General features: G+C 39.4%; 1 protein-coding gene across 11 annotated transcripts in view; it reads left to right on the top strand.

Moving 5' to 3' along the window:
- JAKMIP2 (janus kinase and microtubule interacting protein 2) overlaps positions 1–21,051 on the top strand; it is a 172,749-nt gene that overhangs the window by 128,557 nt on the left and 23,141 nt on the right. For 9 of the 11 annotated variants that reach the window (XM_045999746.1, XM_045999745.1, XM_045999744.1 and 6 more), the window contains 9 exons: positions 181–264; positions 947–1,009; positions 3,641–3,739; positions 6,178–6,276; positions 8,031–8,084; positions 8,960–9,025; positions 14,224–14,292; positions 16,701–16,778; positions 18,683–18,886. In XM_045999746.1, the coding sequence (XP_045855702.1) occupies positions 181–264; positions 947–1,009; positions 3,641–3,739; positions 6,178–6,276; positions 8,031–8,084; positions 8,960–9,025; positions 14,224–14,292; positions 16,701–16,778; positions 18,683–18,886 (816 nt within the window). The remainder of the gene's footprint in view (positions 1–180; positions 265–946; positions 1,010–3,640; positions 3,740–6,177; positions 6,277–8,030; positions 8,085–8,959; positions 9,026–14,223; positions 14,293–16,700; positions 16,779–18,682; positions 18,887–21,051) is intronic. The other 2 variants (XM_045999749.1, XM_045999753.1) reach the window with 1 other exon arrangement.

Below are 21,051 nucleotides of genomic sequence, written 5' to 3' on the forward strand. Positions count from 1 at the left end.
AATTTAGATCCTAAAAAAAAAAAAAGAATTTAGATCCTAAAGATAGTTTTAAAAGGTTCTTTGCTCATAGACATTTTTTTTTCTCCCTTGTTGAGTTCTGATGAAGAAACATAAGGGGGAGGGGAATATTGAGTTACCATTTATTTTACTTACTGAGTTTTGGAATTTTGATTTCACTAGGCTCAAGAACAGCTGCAAGCAGAGGTGCTAAGGTATAAAGCCAAAATTGAAGATCTGGAAGCGACTCTGGCTCAGAAAGGGCAGGTAGGCATTCAGTTGCTGGCTCTTCTGCACATGCAAACAATTCAGTCTGACCATCCTCTAGCCCTGTGCATGGACCACACCCAGGACACGGCTTGGCTCTCCACAGTGACCTTTCTCAAACTATGTCAGAATGTTCAACTCGATGTTTCTGTCCCTGGTGTTTTTCTGGCCAGAGTGTGAACCCCGCTACAACACGAATGAGGTTGGGCAAGAGAGAGAAGGCCAGAGGAAGAGGAGCCCTGTACTTATAGCCTAGGGTGGTCGCAAGCTGCTGAGACAAAGACCCGCCTCTCCAGCTGCATTCTTTGCCTCTATGCTACATTTATGGTTCTGCATTTTAATGTTTTCCATCCATATGTATCTAGCCTGTGTGCATTCTGACCCTTTTCACTTTTTGCCTGTGTGGTCACTTCTGAGTCCCCGGAAGGCTGGTCCTGGATTATTCAGTCTGAAAAAGTTAGAAATTAGTGAGTGTCGATGAAAAGGGGGTGATATTTTCCTGGCAACTTTGGCCCCGATGTCTTTTGAGGAAGGAGCTGATAACAAGGGGTGGGTGTCATTTACCAGCCATCAGCAGGCCACCAACCTGGGTGAGAAGATGACTCTGGCCAAGTCGTTTGACGACACACGCCCTCTTGTGCCACTCTGAAATGCTGACTGCGCGATATTCTTTGTCAAACAGGACTCACACTGGGTAGAAGATAAACAACTTTTCATTAAGAGAAACCAGGAGCTTTTAGAAAAGGTATGTTGGGCGCAACACCCTAGTGGGGCAGAGGAGAAAACAATGAGAGATCCAGGAGCAGCAGGGGGTCCTCTCAGGAGTGGCACCGGGGCTGGGGAAGGGGAGGCTTTTCTGGCGCTGTGCTCTCCTCTTCTGCGTGCTCAACCGCATTCCTGTCACCACCATCACCATCAGTTAGTGGCCCGTGTGCATGGCTCTGTGCTGGCGTTGTGCCAACTTGAGGGGATGCGATACCGAAGCCTATTGATTTGTTGACCATATATATATATATGTACTGTTTGTGTACTGTACATACATACATATATATATATATACACACACACACACAAACACACACCCCCACAGGTGCACACATCCTATGTGGTTGTCTATCTATAAAAAGCACATTACAAATGGGACTTGTTATTTTGTGCAAGGCAGAGACAGAATATGACTCCAAGACAACGCTGCAAACCAGAGTAGACTGTGTTCTCACTTTTAATTGTTTTGCTAATCTTGGCTATTTATATACATATACATATATATATATATATATATATTTTAATGGGAGAATATTTTAAAAGATGTATCTAAGGCGCAAAACAGCATGTCCAGGAGGTTGCTCAACAAATCAAGATGCAAAAGCATGGTGTAGGCCCAGTAGATATAATTGATTTGTCTCTGAACATAGGCTTTGATTGGGGCAATGAAATACAACAGAGACCATTTTAAATTTAAGGTGGTTTTTTCTTTAGTTTTTACCTTCTGTAAATCTAGTGAAAAGATTGCAATATATATTATTCTTGGGGGAAAAAACAGACTTTGAAAGCCCATTTGAATAAGGGAAATAATTCTGTAGGTTCATCCATTTGTTATGTAGAAATTATTTTAGGATTATTTCTGCCACTATTCAGTAGCCTTGGCTACTGAAATTAACCACAACACTCTCGTAAGCATGAGAAGGGAAAGAAGATTCTTATCCTTCCTCCCCTCTAGTCTAGCAAAGTCCTTAGCCTACCTCCCTTTCTGAAGGATGAGACAGTGCTGATGTATAGAAGGCGGGTGGGTATTCCAGGATTGGGAACTGGTACTTCAGGGGTGGGGGATCTCTCTAAAGATACTTCATCACAAGTTGGTCCTGTGAGCCACTGACCTGATTGCCAGTGTTAATTGCCAAAACCAGAAATCTCCCCAAATATCTGATCTTGGATCCAAATTTAAGATTCTAAGTAGCAGACACTCTTTGGTCATCTAAGCCAACTTCTTAAAACTTTTGAAAGTTTGCTTGACCACAATTATCTGAATGTAAATCTAAATCTAAGTGTAAAAAACTTGACTACATTAATTAATGTCACTAATATTTCACTAGTTCCCCATCTTTATTTTCCTATAATTGTTCTATGTCCTGAGACTAGAGAAAAAAGTTTTTAGTAGTCTTAGAGATGCCTGGTAATAAGTGTTAATTACATTTCTTTACACTTAAAAACTAATTCCAATTACATCTTCTGTCTGATTTTGTTCAGTCTTGATTTTTTTGGGCTAAAAGGGGGAATTTATGGGCTCAAGTTTCTGTGAGTAAAAGAAAACCACAGTGACAATAAAGCTAAACATCCTACTTCAAGTGGGTATACTTGAGAAAGTAAGATTCATCCTATGATTAAAAGCCCCTGGGTTGTTATTTCTAAATTCAATATTTTAAATAGTTCCTGTGTGTAAGGCCCATTCACACAGCTCATATCTCAAGGCAGCCCAAACCTATTACAGATCATGAAAATGTTTTGATCCCTTGTGGACACGGACCTGTCTTATAGGGTGAGGCATGTGTTACATAACTAACTTAATTCCATGCTTCATCACATTATAGGAGAATGCTTACAGGAAAACAGAGGGAAAAGATGTCACTTCTAAATGGGTAGACAAAGGAAGCCTCTTTTGGTAGGGAATGTTAGAGTTCTGTGTTCAAGGAAAAGTAGGAGTTCCTCACACAGAAAAGGAAATGGAGGGATTCCCTTTTAGGCAGAGAGATGAACAAAGACACAACTCCTGGCAGGTAGTCCACAGGGTAGATGAGGGGTTTCCGATTCTTGTGTGTGTGTCATCACATGTGAGTGTGTACATGTACAGAGATGACCGTGAGAATATTTAAGGCTAGAAAGCTAGGTGCTGACCAGAGTATAAAGGTTTTTGAATTCCATATTGATGAGTTTGGCTTTATTCTGTGGGTAACTGGAACTCAGTGAAGTTCTGTATATGATCAGAGCTATTTATATGAATTTTTCTGACCATTTGTAACTCAAAAACAAGAGGTATCGGTCTCTACTATGTACACCATTAAATGTAGTGCCAGGACACCATCCCTGACCCACAGCAAAGACCTAATTAGTACTCTCAGATTCACTACTCAGAGGGTCCCCAGACATTATCTCAATGAATTCAGGTGTCTCTTAGCATTTTCCCCTATGATGCAAAAAGTCAGCCAAAGGATAACTAGAAGGAAACCCTAAGACTTATTTATTCACATCTACTTGGGATTTTTTATTTCATAGTCTGGATGATTTATTCACCAACTAAATGAGTGCTCTCCGTGCTTGCTTTGCTAAATTATAGATGGTTTTTACAATGTTCACCTAACTTGAGGATTTACTTTATTAGATAGAAAAACAGGAGGCAGAAAATCACCGGTTACAACAGGAACTACAGGATGCCCGAGACCAGAATGAGCTGCTGGAGTTTCGAAACCTAGAGCTAGAAGTAAGGAAATGATAATGATTATGATAATGATAATAAAAATAATAGCAACAATTAACATGCACTGAACACATTCTATGTGTGAGATGCTAAATTAAGCATTTCAGATGCCTACTGTCCTTCTACCTCAACACCCATAATCGAGATTTTATAGATGAGGCAATTGAAATTGAACAACTTCAATCAGGCCCAAGACCTGATGCAAGTCAGAATTGTCTGCTCAGATACTGTACTTTTCGACACAATTGCCTTCAAGAACAAGAATGAATAATTTTTAAATAGTTTACATAATAGATTTCAAACTTCATTGATATTTCATAACTTTTTTTTTTCCATTTTATTTATTTTTTTCAGCGTAACAGTATTCATTCTTTTTGCACAACACCCAGTGCTCCATGCAAAACGTGCCCTCCCCATTACCCACCACCTGTTCCCCCAACCTCCCACCCCTGACCCTTCAAAACCCTCAGGTTGTTTTTCAGAGTCCATAGTCTCTTATGGTTCGCCTCCCCTCCCCAATGTCCATAGCCCGCTCCCCCTCTCCCAATCCCACCTCCCCCCAGCAACCCCCAGTTTGTTTTGTGAGATTAAGAGTCATTTATGGTTTGTCTCCCTCCCAATCCCATCTTGTTTCATTTATTCTTCTCCTATCCCCCTACCCCCCCATGTTGCTTCTCCATGTCCTCATATCAGGGAGATCATATGATAGTTGTCTTTCTCCGATTGACTTATTTCACTAAGCATGATACGCTCTAGTTCCATCCACGTCGTCGCAAATGGCGAGATTTCATTTCTTTTGATGGCTGCATAGTATTCCATTGTGTATATATACCACATCTTCTTTATCCATTCATCTGTTGATGGACATCTAGGTTCTTTCCATAGTCTGGCTATTGTAGACATTGCTGCTATAAACATTCGGGTACACGTGCCCCTTCGGATCACTATGTTTGTATCTTTAGGGTAAATACCCAGTAGTGCAATTGCTGGGTCATAGGGTAGTTCTATTTTCAACATTTTGAGGAACCTCCATGCTGTTTTCCAGAGTGGTTGGACCAGCTTGCATTCCCACCAACAGTGGAGGAGGGTTCCCCTTTCTCCACATCCTCTCCAGCATCTGTGATATTTCATAACTTTTAAAGTAATCATTTCCATCCTTCATTGAATTGTGACTCATAAAAATGTTACCTCAAGAATTATATTTCCAGTTGTGCTATATACAAAAATATTTTGTTACACACTTGAATTTGTGAGTAAACTTTTTTAATCTATAAAACATTTATGCAAAAGGCCAAGAAGCAAGGTAACTTGTTTTAGGAAATACCTTGGTTAACCTGACCAAATTTCTTTCCTTTTTTTTTTTTTTTTGTAGTAAAACATATCAATCAAATCAGATTTTTATTGTATCACAAAGAATCTGGCCTGGGGGCCACCTGGTTGGCTCAGTCAGTAGAGCATGTGACTTTTGATCTCAGGGGTCATGAGTCCAAGCCCCACGCTGGGTGTAAAGATTGCTTAAAAACAAACAAACAAAAAAACGGGCACCTGAGTGGCTTAGGCAGTTAAGAGTCTGACTCTTGATTTCAGCTCGGGTCATGATCTCAGGGTTGACATCAAACCCCATGTTGGGCTCCACAGTGGAAGTGGAGCCTCCTTAAAATCTCTCTCTGCCCCCAACTTTCCCTCTCTAAAAAAAAATAAAAATGAAAAAGCCTGACTTCTTTGGAGCACCTGGCTGGCTTAGTCAGAAAAGTGTGCAACTCTTGACTGGAGGATCATGAGTTCTAGCCCCACATTGCAGGTAGAGATTACTTAAAAAAATTTTTTTTAAAGAACCTGGCTTAGAATCTCATTGAATGTATGTGGATACATAAAGATAAGAAAATTTCCCATTGGATGGTTCTGTTATTTTGCCAGGAGTTTCTTTTTGAAGGTTTTTTTGGGGGGTTGTTTTTTTGTTTTGTTTTGTTTTCAAATTAGATCTGGATAGAGTTAGAATTTGGTTTTCCTCAATGAGGAAAGAGCAAAGTCCTGTTTAGTAGCTCACATATCTTCATCATAAAGCTCGAGTGGATTGAATATGCAAAAAGGCTATTAGCAGCCATAAAACTTCATGGGTCTCTTTCTCTGTGACACCTGAAAGCTCTAAATATTAATGTAGTTTAAATGGGAATTGCACTTCTGACATTTTTCTGATCAAAAATCTTGCAAGACTAAATGACAGCATCTATAAATTCTTCTACCATACCTCTTAGTTGATCAGTCAGTTCTTTTCCACTAAATTAAAGCATGGAACATCTTGATTTTTTTTTTTTTTCCACATGACATTGATAAACTACTGCAGTAGCATTAAAGAGAGAACACACACAACTGGTTTAATGTTTGATCAGTTGTTCCTTTTTTTTTTTTTAATTCCCATATATTCTTCACTATATTTCAAGGAAAGAGAGAGACGATCCCCTCCATTTAACCTACAAATTCACCCATTCTCTGATGGTGTGAGTGCTCTACAGATCTACTGTATGAAAGAAGGTGTCAAGGTAGGCAGATACTCAATTCTTTATGATTGTAAAAAGTAGAAGAACTGGGAATTGGAAAAGGGGAGGTTGTTCATCACTTTTGTTTTTTAGTCACTGGGTGTTATTTTGATAACAACTATGTAGCAACTGAAAAGAGTTGCATCTAGGCATCAGGCTGGCTCAGTTAGTAAACTCTTGAACTCAGGGTTGTGAGTTTGAGTACCATGTTGGGCATTGGAGCCTACTTAAAATAAATTTTTTTAAAAGATTTGTTAAAAGAAGATGTGTGACAGATGTGTGAATGGGAATAGCGGAGAACATTGGAACAGAGCAGGGTAAAGAAGATACAGATTCAAAATATTAAAATAATTACCCTTAATTATCTAGGGGAAATATTAAATAAACTCAGTACTTTGATAAACAGATTTCAAGTATACCAGATAAAGTATTTGTCGAGTCCCTTTGTTATGCTGTCCTAAGTGCAATGAGATTCATAAGCTTGGAATTTTGATGTTTGAAGCGACCTTAAAGATCATCTAGTCTACCATCTCTTTTGATTACATTTAATTTAGGGAAGATTTTTCTTTTAGAAGGACTTATGATTTATAACATGTTCTTCATTTAGATAAAATGTAATTCTGTCTTTAGGGATATTGGGATCCATTTTAAACATTAAGGTTGAATGGCGGTGGCTCCATCTCCTGGAAAATATATTGCCCTTCAATGTAATGAAATCATGTGGTGGATATCTATCCCAGAGGGAAAGATGGGAAGCCTTCCGCTGTTCCTGGTCTCTCCTTGACCTTGTGCATGGCCCTTCCTACTCCCACTTGAGCTACCAGATAATACCCGCTTTTGTTGCCTTCTCTTTACCAGTGAAACTGAGGTAGACCTCCCATTCCTGGTGGTAGGGGTCGGATGGACTGCTATCTGGATGTGAGTAAGAGGAAAGAGGTGTACTAATGAAGTAAAAAGTGGGAGGAAGATTAGACAGTAAAATTGCGTTTCCTTGTTTTCCATCCTAAACCTCTTTCATGGTGTTTAAACTTCTGTCCTTCCTCAACTGTGCAAAATTTGTAAAACAGAGGAGTTTGTTGGCTTTTTTTTTTTTCCAGCTCTAATGAAATGAAAAGGACTTTACTTTGTCTTTTCCTGAGATACTTTTCTTCGATAAATCTCAAACAACTTACTCTAGTGGATGAAATTTATATGCAGGGGAACTTTTTCAAAGAGTTCAGCTGCTTCAAACTGACTCAAGAAATACAGTTAAAATGAGCTATTTTCCATAGCATGAAATTAATGCTAAAAAATGGAATGTGCTGTAGTTTTCTACGTGGCAGTCAAAATCACAACCAGGTCAGAATTCCATTAATTAGAATGAAATTAGTTGATTATATTTATTACCTGTTACTTTTCTACCTACAATTTATCCTGGTTCAAAAAAATTGACAATTAATAAGAAAAAAACTTAATGAAAGAATCCCAAGTTTGTACTATATCCTAGACTCTTTCACATACCATCTCTATCCTCAAAATCAGCCTATGAAGGAAGTATTTTGGAACTGGTGAAATTGAGAATGAACTGTTAAGTCATTTGCCAGGTTCACACAGCTTGAAAGAAGCAGAGTGAAAAGATAAAACCATGTGTGCCTGACTGAAAACAACCCAAGGAAGTATGGGTCTTAAAATGTCTTCTCATTGTTACAGGTCAAGCAGTGATAGAATAGTAAGCCGCATTTATGTCTTTGATTTGAATATATTCCTTGATATTGCAGGATGTGAACATTCCTGATCTCATAAAGCAGCTTGATATCCTGGGTGATAATGGGGTAAGTAATGAATTGATTAAGGGCAGTAAATATATGAATTTGCCCAAAGAGAAGCAAGAAATACTTTCCAGGGCATCACATGTAAAATAATAGCAAGTGAGAAGCCATGTTCACTTAAGGCTGTAGCTCTTTGAAGAGAATCAATCATTTATCAAACAAGTTGGTTGAGGGGTTACAAGGCTCTCCGGAAGGCAGAGGCAGAAATGGGAACTGGTGAAGTGCTTTTCATGGGCTGGTTTCACGTTTGAATGCGGACCACATCTGCAGTGATTAAAGCTAATTACCTTCTCACTGTTGCCTGGAGCCATCTAACATGAAATTAATCAGTCATGCAGTTGCAAATGCTGCTAAATAGTAGGGTTGGTGGCAGCCCCATAAAAATGGACCAGGAAACTATAATCTCTTTTCTTTCTAAAAACACCTTCCAGGCAGGGTCAAGGTGTATTAATTCAGTGGGAGGACCATTCATTGAGATATTATAGGAATGATGCATATAGGTTGAAGGAGTCACCCATTTTTTACCTTGAAAAATCATCAAAGGAGAGAACAGAATCCATTAAATCACATCAAACCACTATGAAAAGATTACTTGTTATTTCATTTTGGGTTCTGCTTTTCTCATAACCTATTAGCTAAGTATGCACGCAGTGAAACACAAAATCAAATCAGTATTAGAGATATAAAAGAAATCACATTTAATGTCCTTTTACGTGTTTTGAGTGAACTTTTTGTTGAGAATTGTTACTAAGAATGTTATGTTCCATACTTGCATATGTGGTAGTATCTATGGCAGGCATTTAGGCAGTATATTCAGATAGTGCAAATTATCATAACTATCCTCAGCCTCTTTTCTTTATTTCTCTCTCTTTTGGCAGAACTTAAGAAATGAAGAACAAGTGGCCATAATTCAGGCCAGCACTGTGCTGTCCCTGGCAGAAAAGGTAATACATCAAACTAACATTCAAATCATCTCAATGTCTGACTTCACACCTAAAGAGCAGGGTAGGGTTGAAGGATGGTCTCTTTGCACATGACTTTGTGTTACTGAATACCTAATAAGTATCCTTTTTTTTTTCAGGGTGATACAACCCCAATAGAATGGGAACACACACAAAAAAATTCTACACACTGATCTGGGGTGGGTGGATAATTCTTGCTTTGTAGTTGTTTAAAACATGGAAAACTTTCTGGATTACCTTATCCAAACAATCCCTCCCAAACTGGGACAGCAGTAAGGAAGAGTTTGGTCAAGAGATGGTAAAATGGCGCCTGGCTCTTTTTATGCTCTCTTCCCTGGCTGCGTACAGACCAGTTGTCCCCGACTGATTCTATAATTCGGTGTTGGCTCACTGCAGTCTCATTCAGAAAGCCCAACCTGGGGACTGGCAGAAGAGCAACACTGAGTGTGCTCTGGCCCCCTTGTGTCGAAACCTGGTAAATGGTAGGAAGAGAGACAAAGAGCCAAGTGGAGAAGCTTGATGCAGCTTGGTGCAGCAAGAATCAGCACATACCTGAGAGGCTTGTGTACCTGGTTGGATACAGTGACAACTGTATAAATTCCTTGAGATGCTTTCTTAATTCCTAAATGCGTAGAGTTTGTTATAAATTAAATGAAACCATAAACAAGCTGATTTGCCTTCTCTAGTCAGAAGTGAGGGAATCCTCCAGGTCAAATGACCTATTGACATACTATGACATAAAGGGAAAAAATGTAGGGAGAGGCAAGGACTACTATAAAATAAAAAGTTACTTAAGAAATATTGAAATTAGGGGCGCCTGGGTGGCTCAGTGGGTTAAAGCCTCTGCCTTCGGCTCAGGTCATGATCCCAAGGTCCTGGGATCAAGCCCCGCATCGGGCTCTCTGCTCCGCGGGGAGCCTGCTTCCTCCTCTCTCTCTGCCTGCCTCTCTGCCTAGTTGTGATTTCTCTCTGTCAAATAAATAAATTATTAAAAAAAAAAGAAATATTGAAATGATCCTTTTTTGGATCCTGATTCAAGGACACTAAGTATGGAAAAAAAACATTTTGCTGACAGCTGGGGAGATTTTAATAGGACCAGGAATGAGATAACAAAAGGAGTTCATGTTCATTTTGCAAGGTATAAAAATGGTCTTTGAGGGGCGCCTGGGTGGCTCAGTGGATTAAGCCTCTGCCTTCAGCTCGGGTCTTGATCTCAGGGTCCTGGGATCCAGCCCCGCATTGGGCTCTCTGCTCAGTGGGGAGCCTGCTTCCCCCCCCCCCGCCCCCCTTTGCCTGACTCTCTGCCTACTTGTGCTCTCTCTCTGTGTCAAATAAATAAAATCTTTAACAACAACAACAAAAAATGGTCTTTGAATTAAGGATTTTTTTAAAAGGACTTATCTGTTAGGGATATATACTGAGGTATTTACCTGTGAAATGATACCTGGAATTTGCTTTGTAAAATCTTACTTCCTTTATGATTTAATTACAGACCTATCACTTTCCCTCTCCACAAAAAATTAATAGCACCACATTATCTCTAACTTAAGGTTTAAAATCCAGAACTTGCCATGAGAACCTCGAGGATCTGGCCCTTAGCTGCTTCTCCAGGATTCCACTTGTTTCTTTGGTTCATAGCTAAGGTCCAGCCATATACAAATCCTTCTGGGACCCCAATCTTCTCTCTCTGTCTCTCCCCATCTCTATCACTGTTTCCATCCCTTGGCCCTTTACACTGTTCTCTTTGCTTAGAAGATATTCCCGTCTTCCTTTTCTACCTCGGTCTGGCTAAATCTGAGCCATTAGACATCCCCAACGTAGGGAAGCCTTCTTATTCACCCAAGCCCAGTTAGGGGCTTTTTTCTCTGTTTCCACAGTGAAGTACGCATCGACTACTATGACTTTTAACAACTATAATGTGGCTGCTCATTTTTTGCTGTTGTTATAGGCCCCCCAACCACCTACTGCTAGACTTTAAGCTCCATGAGGGCAAATATGATATCCATATTTGTTTGCCTAGCTTTTCACAACAGTCAAGCACATCTAAGAGGTGGTCAACAAATGTTTACTGAAGGAGTGAACAAGTGACTATGAATGTCCACAGGACAGTGTTCCAGTGACATCCAGTTGGATGAAGAAAACAACGTCTGTATTCCCAGGTCTGCTACGTTTACTTGGCAGCGAAAGCCAGAGTGTCTCATTCAGTTGGACTCCTAAAGGACTACAATTCTTTATTGCAAGAAAAGTCACCTTAGTTTGGGAATACCAAGAAAATTTGCCTTTCTGTAAAAGGCAAGGATTCGGGACATGAAGAAAATGAGAGGGAAATGAAAAAATATATATAAATAGGAAAAAGAAAAGGGAAATGAGTCTCTGTGCCTCACATTTACTTAAATTATTGGAAGAAATCTTCCATTTCCTGCCCTGTGTGATGGGTGGTGCAACTTGAACTTGACCATAATTAACACTTGCATAGGGCTTCTTTTGCAGTTGGCACTGTTCTAATTGCCAAAGTCTTGGTATGACTGTTCTATGCGAGGAATTTCTATGTAAGGAATCCAAAGCACAGAGAAGGTAGGTAGGTAACGGCCCCAGTCACACAGCTAGAAAATGATGGACTCAGGATTCATACTCAAGCAGTCTGCTTGCAGAGTCCATGATCTTCTTAACCACTGCACCCAAATTCCCTTAAAGCATCTTATTGAAAGCAAGAGGTGCCCTATGTGGAGCCTGTAGGACCTGCTCTTTTAGAGCTTTGGTGAATTAGATCGTGCCTCCCCACTCACCTCCTTTGCAGGACAGGTATGAGGGGTTCAGTTGAACATGTACGGAGGGATGACAGTGTGCTTAGCACTGAAGATCTAAATGGAAGAACTAGTGCTCCTATAGTCTCGGCAGTTACCTTCTGTGCAGGTCTTCACAATTCACAAGTTTCAAAGTCACCTTCTACCTTTGGGAATCACAGGTGAACATTTCTATCTCCCAGGAGTTCTAAATGTGAATCTTGAAGTTTCTGATACTGCAACTTTGAATAGCATTCGGCTGCCTAGGAATATAATCTATATATAGATTATAATCAGAGATTATATATATAATCTCAGATATATAATATAATCAGAGATTGAACCTAGACAAATGTCCTCCAAGTAAATCATCTTATGACTTTATATTAAAAATAGTAAGAGCAGGGACGCCTGGGTGGCTCAATTGGTTGAGTGTGTGACGCTTGATTTTGGCTCAGGTCATGATCTCAGGGTCAGGGGATCAAGCCCCATGTCGGGATCCACACTCAGCAGGGAGTTGGCTTGAAATTCTCTCTCTCCCTCCCACTCTGTCCCTCCCCCTGCCTGTGCTCGCTTGCTCTCTCTCTCTCTCTCTCTCTCTCTCAGAAAAAAATAGCAAGAGGGGCGCCTGGGTAGCTCAGTCAGTTAAGCGGCTGCCTTCAGCTCAGGTAATGACCCCAGGGTCCTGGCATCGAGCCCTGAGTGGGGGTCGCTGTTCAGCGGGGAGCCTGCTTCTCCCTCTCTTGCTCCCCTGCAAGTGCTTGTGCTCTCCCTGTCTCTCTCCCTGTCAAATAAATAAAATCTTAAAAAAAAATAGTAAGAACAGTGACCATAGTGAGACCATGTTATGGGCCAGGTACTGCACAGATCTCATTGTTGTTTACAGCTGTCCTATAGTCATCCACTGTTTGCATTCTCCACATGAGGACGTTGAGACGTGGGCTTCAGGAACATCTCCTGCATCACAAGTAATAAGGGCTTCGAGTCAACACATAAATGTGTATCTAAAGCCCATGACTGAACTGCTTCAATTTACTATACTCTTAAAAACACTGTTTACAAGAGAATTTGTTTCTCAATGATAAATGGGCAGCAAGTGAAAAGAAGCATTTTGATAAAGCTTGATGGTATACAGTTGCATTATGAGGCTATTTACCCATGACTTTTGATGGAAATTTGCTTCAGGGGGAAGCCACGTGCATGTTCAAGAACTCAGATTGTATCCCTTCCAGTCTCTCTGGGCATTTCTTCCTTCCCTTAAGAGGCTGTCAAACATGGTGTCCCCTTGTGAATATCAAGGCCTTGGTATATAGAAAAAATGCTCAGTGTACCACATGATTTATCACAGATAAACTAAAAAAGAAATTTCTAATAGGCAAATTTCTAACAGTGTAGAAGTACAAAAATACATTGTAATCCCAAACTAGAATTTATTGGGTACCCAGTATATTCAATACACTGTAAATAGTGCCTTACATTAACTGTATCCTTTAATCCTCAAATTATCAACCTATTTTATAGGAAAGAAAGTTGAGGCTTAGAGAAATCAGACAACCTTTCAAGGCTGCACAACCATGAAAAACTTGAATTGGGATTAGACCCAAGGCAGTGTGCCTTTAGAATCCCTACGATTATAATGCCCAGCTGCCTCCCTAAGGGATAAGCTGATATTTAACTTAGGAGAGACCCATTATAATAATTTGTTCTATTAAACCAAATATTTGGTAAGCTCATGCCATGTTATTCAAGATCTAATTTTACTCAGGGTGCTCATCAGTGTTAACATCAGTGCTATTTACCAGGATGAGATACTCTAAGTATTATGAAAGATGGGTTTTTTTTTATGTGATTTAAAATGTCTCTACTCAACAAAAATGATTCTTCAACACTTAGCTGTTGGCAGCTTCATATACTGAAAAACTGCCATTTCTCCAATCTCACCTGGCCTTCTTTCTTTTATCATGTTTCCCCCAACCATAGAGAATTGGATATCTCTTCTGCTTGAAACCGTCCCGTCATTTTTGCCTAATCATCTCTGACTCAGATTCATCAGACTCTGTTGCAGTTGTCACTTCCAAGAAAGCCTCCTATGGTATTCTCTAATGAAGGCCAAAAAAAAAAAAAAAAAAAATCATGTTGGTCTTATTCAAAACCTTAGTATATAATGCAGTGCCTGACACATATTTAGACATCCATGAATGCATTTGTTGAATGAAAGAACAAATGAATGAATGTATGACTATATTTCCTGACCTAAGACATAAAATGCACCAAGTTTTTACTTCAGTTCTCCTCTGCTTCTGAGATATAAGAATAGACAAAGCAACTCAGTAGACTACATGATATACACCATATCAAGCAATCGTTTCAGACTTTTCTGTCTTGTTTACTCTTTAGTGGATCCAGCAAATTGAAGGAGCAGAGGCTGCCCTACACCAGAAAATGATGGAATTGGAAAGTGACATGGTGAGTACAAAGATGAGGTATCAGAAAAACGACGAAAAATTGACAAGGCAAATGGAAAACAACCATTTTCTACCAGTTTTATCTGGCACTGAAAATCAAGTTTGCAGCTTCCCAGTATTTTGTGTACAAACTATGGAACAGAATTCCTGGAAGTATCCCATAATTTCAAGTTATATTCTTCAAAAATATGTTGTATTTTTATAATATTTCTATAAACTCATACTGAAGAAAAATTCAATTAAGTGTTTTCCCCCCTTAGGTAAATAATTTTTCCACCATATAGAGTCATAGTAAAAATTACAGAAATGGTGGGTGTAACTCTGATTTTAAAAATCTCCAAATCATCTCATGCCCGTTAGGATGGCCGCTATCAAAAAACAAGATAAATGTTGGTGGGCATGTGGAGAAATTGGAACCTGTGCATTGGTGGTAGGAATGTGAAATGGTGTGTGGCTGCTAAGGAAAATACTATGGTGATTGCTGAAAAAATTCAAAATAGAATTACCATCCAATCCAGCAATTCCATGTTTGGGTATATGCCCAAATTTATTGAAGATAGAGTCTCAAAAAGTATAGTCATGTTCAAAGCAGCATTATTCAAATAGCTTAAACATGAAAGCAGCCTAAGTGTCTATCAGCAGATGAATGGATAGCAAAATGTGGTCTATATATACAATGAATATTATTCAAGCTTTAAAAAGGAAGGAAATTGTATGATATAGCATGGATGAACCTCAAGGGCATAATACTAAGTGAAATAAGCCAGTCACAAAAAGACAAACACTGGATGATTCCACTTACATCAGTATTCAGAGTAGTCAAACTCCTAGAAAGTAGGGACAATGGCTATCGGGCTAACAGGAAGAGAACTTGGGGTGTTATTATTGTTTAATGGATATAGTTTCAGTTTGGCAAAATGAAAAGCATTTTGGAGATTATAAATATCCTTAACACTACTGAACTGTACACTTAAAAATGGTTAAGAGCATAAAATTTATGTTGTGTGTCTTTTACTACAATTAAATTTTTTTTAAGTTCCCAAGCACAAGAATTATTAATTATAACTTAGAGGAATACATTAGAATTTTATAACTGTACTGTCATTGGTGTTATTACACTAAAAACCAGGTAGTGATTCCTATCAGATTAGGGAATCCTATAATAAGGACGACTTGTATTTATATAGTATGTGACAACTTACACATCTTTTGCTATATTTTACATGGACTTTCTATTTTGCCAAAAGGTTAGAATCTAAAGTCAAAGCATGTGACAAGAACTGTAAATCCTTAAAAAAACAAAAACAACAACAACCCAAGAACCTTGAAAACTCTTCAGATATACAAATTATTAATTACCCAGTCAGCCTGTACTGGTCACTGTTCTAGGCTCTGGAGCTCAGAGGTAATCAGAAAAGTCACCAGCACAGGGGCGCGTGGGTGGCTCAGTGGGTTAAAGCCTCTGCCTTCGGCTCAGGTCATGATCCCAGGGTCCTGGGATGGAGCCCCACGTCGGGCTCTCTGTTCAGCAGGGAACCTGCTTCCTCCTCTCTCTCTGCCTGCTTGTGATCATTGTCTATCAAATAAATAAATAAAATCTTTAAAAAAAAAAAAAAAGAAAGAAAAGTCACCAGCACAAATGCTGCATGCAGACAGTCTCTCCAAAGTGGATTCTGTCAAGTTTTCCTCCAGTGTTGGAAGATGTCCTTGTTCCTTCAGTTAAGCACACAAAGAAAGAATTGTTGACTGTACTTTGCGGCTACATCATACACAAAGATTTATTTTTAAATGCTAATGGCAAGATGCTAGCAATGTGAGAGCTTGCATGTGGAAACTGAGGACAAGCAGGGGAACTTTAGGTTGAAGTCCCAGCTCGTCCAGGTTTTGTGGCAGGAGCAGAAGCTCTCTCTTAAGTTATTCTCTAAATCATTATCAACCTTTGTGTTTGCTAATTGTACACAGATAATTTTGAATAATTTTTATTATGTTTTATTATGCCACTGTGCATATTACATTCCTAAACATTCTTACAAAAATAGACCCTGCCAATATATTGGCACAGATATACTTATTAGTTACTAACTTACCTTGTGAAAATCGGATCTGTCCTTAACCATGTACTCTCTTGGACTGGCATAAAAATCCTTTAAAACATTCCATGTGGATTGGTCATTCTGTCTTTTATACTTCTTTCCACTGATTTTCACATTCCCTGTGTGAGGCTATGAAAACTGAACTATTTCCCATTTCCCTAACAGACAATATCTTTGACCCTGCAAATGCTAATGACTTGTCTTATGGTGAAATTTGAGAAAAATTTATCAGTACAATTTATATTAATCAGTATAATTTATCACTTCCTAGTAAACTCAATTGACTCTATTTCTCATTATGGTCCCCTTTTTATAGGAACAGTTCTGCAAAATAAAAGGCTATCTAGAGGAAGAACTAGACTACAGAAAACAAGCTCTCGACCAAGCATATATGGTAGGTACAGCAAGCACTAAAGACATCCAGTTTACTCCACAGTTCTCTTCTGTGGAGTAAAGCATCCCGGTTCACTTGTCATGCCAAGTGCTTGGATAGACCATGATGTGAAGCTCATGCATTCAGTGGCTTCCAGTTCCGGTTTTAGAACAAATACATCCCTACCTTTTTCCTATTATAATAATCTTACAATACTTAATAAGTATTTAATTACACTTCATTTAAAAAAATTAAGTGTATGTTATTATAAAATGCTTTAATGAATGACAGATTGGGTGGTACTGTGGATTAAAGAGAAATTTTATTAAATCCAATTGTTTGGAGGCCTAATGTAGTGATAGAATGATAGAGTCTTTAATGTCTGCTATATACATTTTTACTTCACGTTTCTCCCAATGAGTCTGCGAAGTATAGGTAATCTGATTATTCCTATATTACATAGGAGAGAACGAAGGCTTGGAGAGTAAAAGAACTTTGCCTGACAAAACAAGCGTGTAACGCTGGTGTGGGCTTCACTACCATAATCCAGCCACAGTATAGAAGGCTCTTTGGTGAATGGGCTGTGCCTTTTTCTCTCCTACTGAACGTTGTGCTGACTGAGGAGCACATTTGCTTCATTCCCCGTACCAAATTCGTAATCCATAATTGCTAATATTGAGCTACAGCCTGTGTGTCTTCTAAGCCCCCACCCCACCTTTAATTCACAGTAATGACTCAGGACAAAAAGACCAAACTTAAAAGAGGAACATTTCAAGGAGTTGCTAGTAGAGGTTTTTATAATGCTTTCCTGGAAGCAGCCTGAGTCACTTTGGGGATAAGAGTGAAGCACTTAGCCCCTGCTTGTAACAAAGATGAATTAGTCTTCCCTTCCAAAATGAGTAAGAGATTCTGAGCACCACTTGATGGGGAAAGGAGAAAATGAGAGTTGATCCCTGGAGAATGAAGAAGGAAGCACTTGCCCCCTCCCTTCCTACCCTTTTATCCGTGCCTCCTCCACCTGTACATGATAGGGTTCTGTTATGTGTTTGTGTGTCCCATGACTGAGTACTTGTTCAGACAACCACATTTAATGTTAAAAAGATGAGATCTCCTTAGTCCAGCACAAGAGCTAGGAAAACACCCCTTACCGAGGCATAACCATCCACCTCTGTCAAAGTCACGGGGTAAGATTGTAGGTCTGGGCTCCTATATCTGAGGCATGTTAAAAAAATCACTAGGATATAAGGAGCAATAAACACTTCACCTAAAACAGAGAATACTCAAGGAGGCATTTTATAGCTAAAGCAGCTGTAAATCTCAGAGTATTAAAAAAAAGACCAATTTTGAAGACTCTAGGCCATTTTTAGATCATCTCTCTCAATTTGTATTTTAAGATGTGGAGACTGTACAGCCATCTTCAAGTTCATAGGTGTGTTTTGTGTTAGAGAGGTGACCTTTTATGCATGAAATGTATCTCCAGTTTCAAGTATTCCAACTTAGGCCACTTTTCAGTGCTTATTTCTGAAAGTACAGCCACCATGATAGATGTCTAAATATCTGAAGGACTGTCAAATGAAAGGAAACAAACTTATTCTCAGCTGCATTTGGGAATAAAAGGATAGACAGTTCTCTTAGTATAGTAAGAACTTCTTCTAAATGAAATGGACAGGATCCCAGGAAAAAGAACAAATTCCCCATCAGAGAAGTTCACGTATTGTTAACTAGATGGCTTTTAGGGAATCCTACAAAGGGGATTAGCAAAATGATAGCCAGGCTGGACAAGCTCTGAAGTTTATCATATTGCTATGATCCTGTATGACTACAATGTGTGACTCTCCCACCACCATACACACAAGCGTCTCTGTTCACCTGCCACACATCAATGTTAAGTTCCAAAGTTAGACTTTTCTAATTCTGTTTGCCAGAGAATCCAGGAGCTAGAAGCTACTTTGTACAATGCTCTGCAGCAAGAAACTGTTATCAAGTTTGGTGAATTGTTAAGTGAAAAACAGCAAGAGGAGCTGAGGACAGCAGTAGAAAAGTTACGGCGGCAGATGCTGAGGAAGAGCAGAGAGTATGACTGTCAGATTCTTCAGGAGAGAATGGAGCTCTTACAGCAAGCCCATCAGGTGAGGACTGAGTGACTGCATCTGTGTAGGGTTGGTACTAAGCAAATGGGACTTAGTACTAAGCACATGGTACTGAGTATGGGTGTGGAGAAGCCCAGGAGCTATACACTATTTTCAGAGAGGCAAATAACTATTGTTTTCCATCTAGGCTCAGAGAGAGGATGATAGTTTTGTAAAGATTCAGTCTCAAGGAAATTGGCATTTTAGAAGCATTGCTCACTGCTGCTATTCTGGGTACTATTTTGTCATGAAATACCTTTTCAGTATCCTGGAGCCTGATTAGCTCCCTTATGCAGGGAAGCAAGAGTCTCCTCAGGACAGAACTAATGCCACTGTCCTGGTACTCATCCCAGTCCAGACCCTAGCCTGATCCAATTATCTGAATAGGGTAAAAGAGAACAAGGGCCTTTTCCTTTATTCCCAGAACAAACAGCAACACCAACAATGTCTGGAAGCTGCTGCGTACTTACTGGCTTTTGCTATGTCAGGAACTAAACTTGCATCCTTGTATTTAATCTTCACAGTAGCCCACTAAGGTAAGTATTCTTATGATCCCAATTGAAGAGATAATGATAGTGATAAGAGAGCTTAATTTTGCCCAAGATGACCCAGATAGAACTCAGAGAGCCAGCATGACTCAAGACCTATGCATCTGACCACTGCACTACACTGTCATACACAACCTGAATTATCTCTGATTTATGGGACTCATCGAGACCAGCAAGGCTCAAAAACACTCAATTTATAGCCAAAATTCTTAATTCCAACTCTCAGTTCATGCCTTAGCTTGACAGGTGAGGACTAGGGCCCTGGTCAAAAAGCAGATTCCAAAAGCTTCCCAAAATTGACAGTGGCAGGCTGTCGTGTTTGGTACTCAGAAGCTGAGACTAGGAACTGGTACAAAATCCAGATGGACTATGGAAGAAGTAAGAATCGTGTGATCTTCAGAGTTCAAGGTGAGTGAGCAAAGAGCAGGTTATTTTATGACACCAGTAAGAACAGTTTACGGGGAACATGACACTTAGCATACCTACTGTGTAACCAGGGGTTCTATGAATCTTTCTAGTTGGACAGACTATCCAAGGTAACGGGAGCTCGGCAGCCATTTTCCTGGAGATGGTCAGTGCATGCATGATTGTTTCATAGGCCCTTCAGATTCCATCGTAAACTTTTTTGTTTTTTTTGACCCTGAAAGAGTTTTCAAATCCTTTAATAATAGACTCCCTGGCATCATTTGTTGGGGAATGAAATTGTCTTCTGCATAAATTTCTTAGCTACAATAGCATTTAATTAATTTCAACAAATCAGGAGTTGTGCCGTGGAGCCACAGCAGTGTTTATTTTTAAGATTTACAAATTATTATCTGAATTGGTTTATGATTAAATTATTATCTGAATTGGTTTATGATTAAAAGCTATCATCTCTTTTGAGTCTTCAACCAGCTAAGCTGATTCACTCCTGAAAGACATGGTTTTATTTGCTTTAAGTTATCAGTCTGAACGGATAGGTATGTGACATTTCTAAGCCCCACAGATTCCCATTGAAATTCTCTATCTCTCAAGCAAATGTTCACTAGAAAATGCCTTTTCTAGTTATTATTTCTTACTCTTTGTCTGCCATTGTAATCAGTAGTTTTGATTTGAGAGAATTATTCCAGAAGTTCTTGGCCACAATTTGTCATACATCAGTGTATTATCCAGTTAAATCCTAGAGCATATTCCTAACTATTCATTGGACATTTCTCTTTGAATGTTTCACATATGAAACAGAGCTAAGTATTCATTCTTATCCTTACTGCTCCCTTCTTTCCCCATCTGCCTGCCTTGTCAGTAGAATTACAATTTCCTGAAGCACTCGTGCTGGAAACCCTGTTTCCAGGGTTTGTCCAAGGTTTGTCCAAGGTTTGTCCAAAGGACAAAACCCTTTGTCCTTTATCTCTAATAGTTAATATAGCACTGCATCTATCTAGCATTTCTCCTGAAATGTTTTTTTTAATATTTTATTTATTTGACACACACACACACAGATCACAAGTAGGGAGAGAGGCAGGCAGAGAGAGAGTTGGAAGCAGGATCCCTGCCGAGCAGAGAGCCTGATGCGGGGCTCTATCTCAGGACCCCGAGATCATGACCTGAGCCGAAGGCAGAGGCTTAACCCACTGAGCC

Source organism: Meles meles, chromosome 3 (assembly GCF_922984935.1).
Source record: "Meles meles chromosome 3, mMelMel3.1 paternal haplotype, whole genome shotgun sequence".
NCBI lineage: Eukaryota > Metazoa > Chordata > Mammalia > Carnivora > Mustelidae > Meles > Meles meles.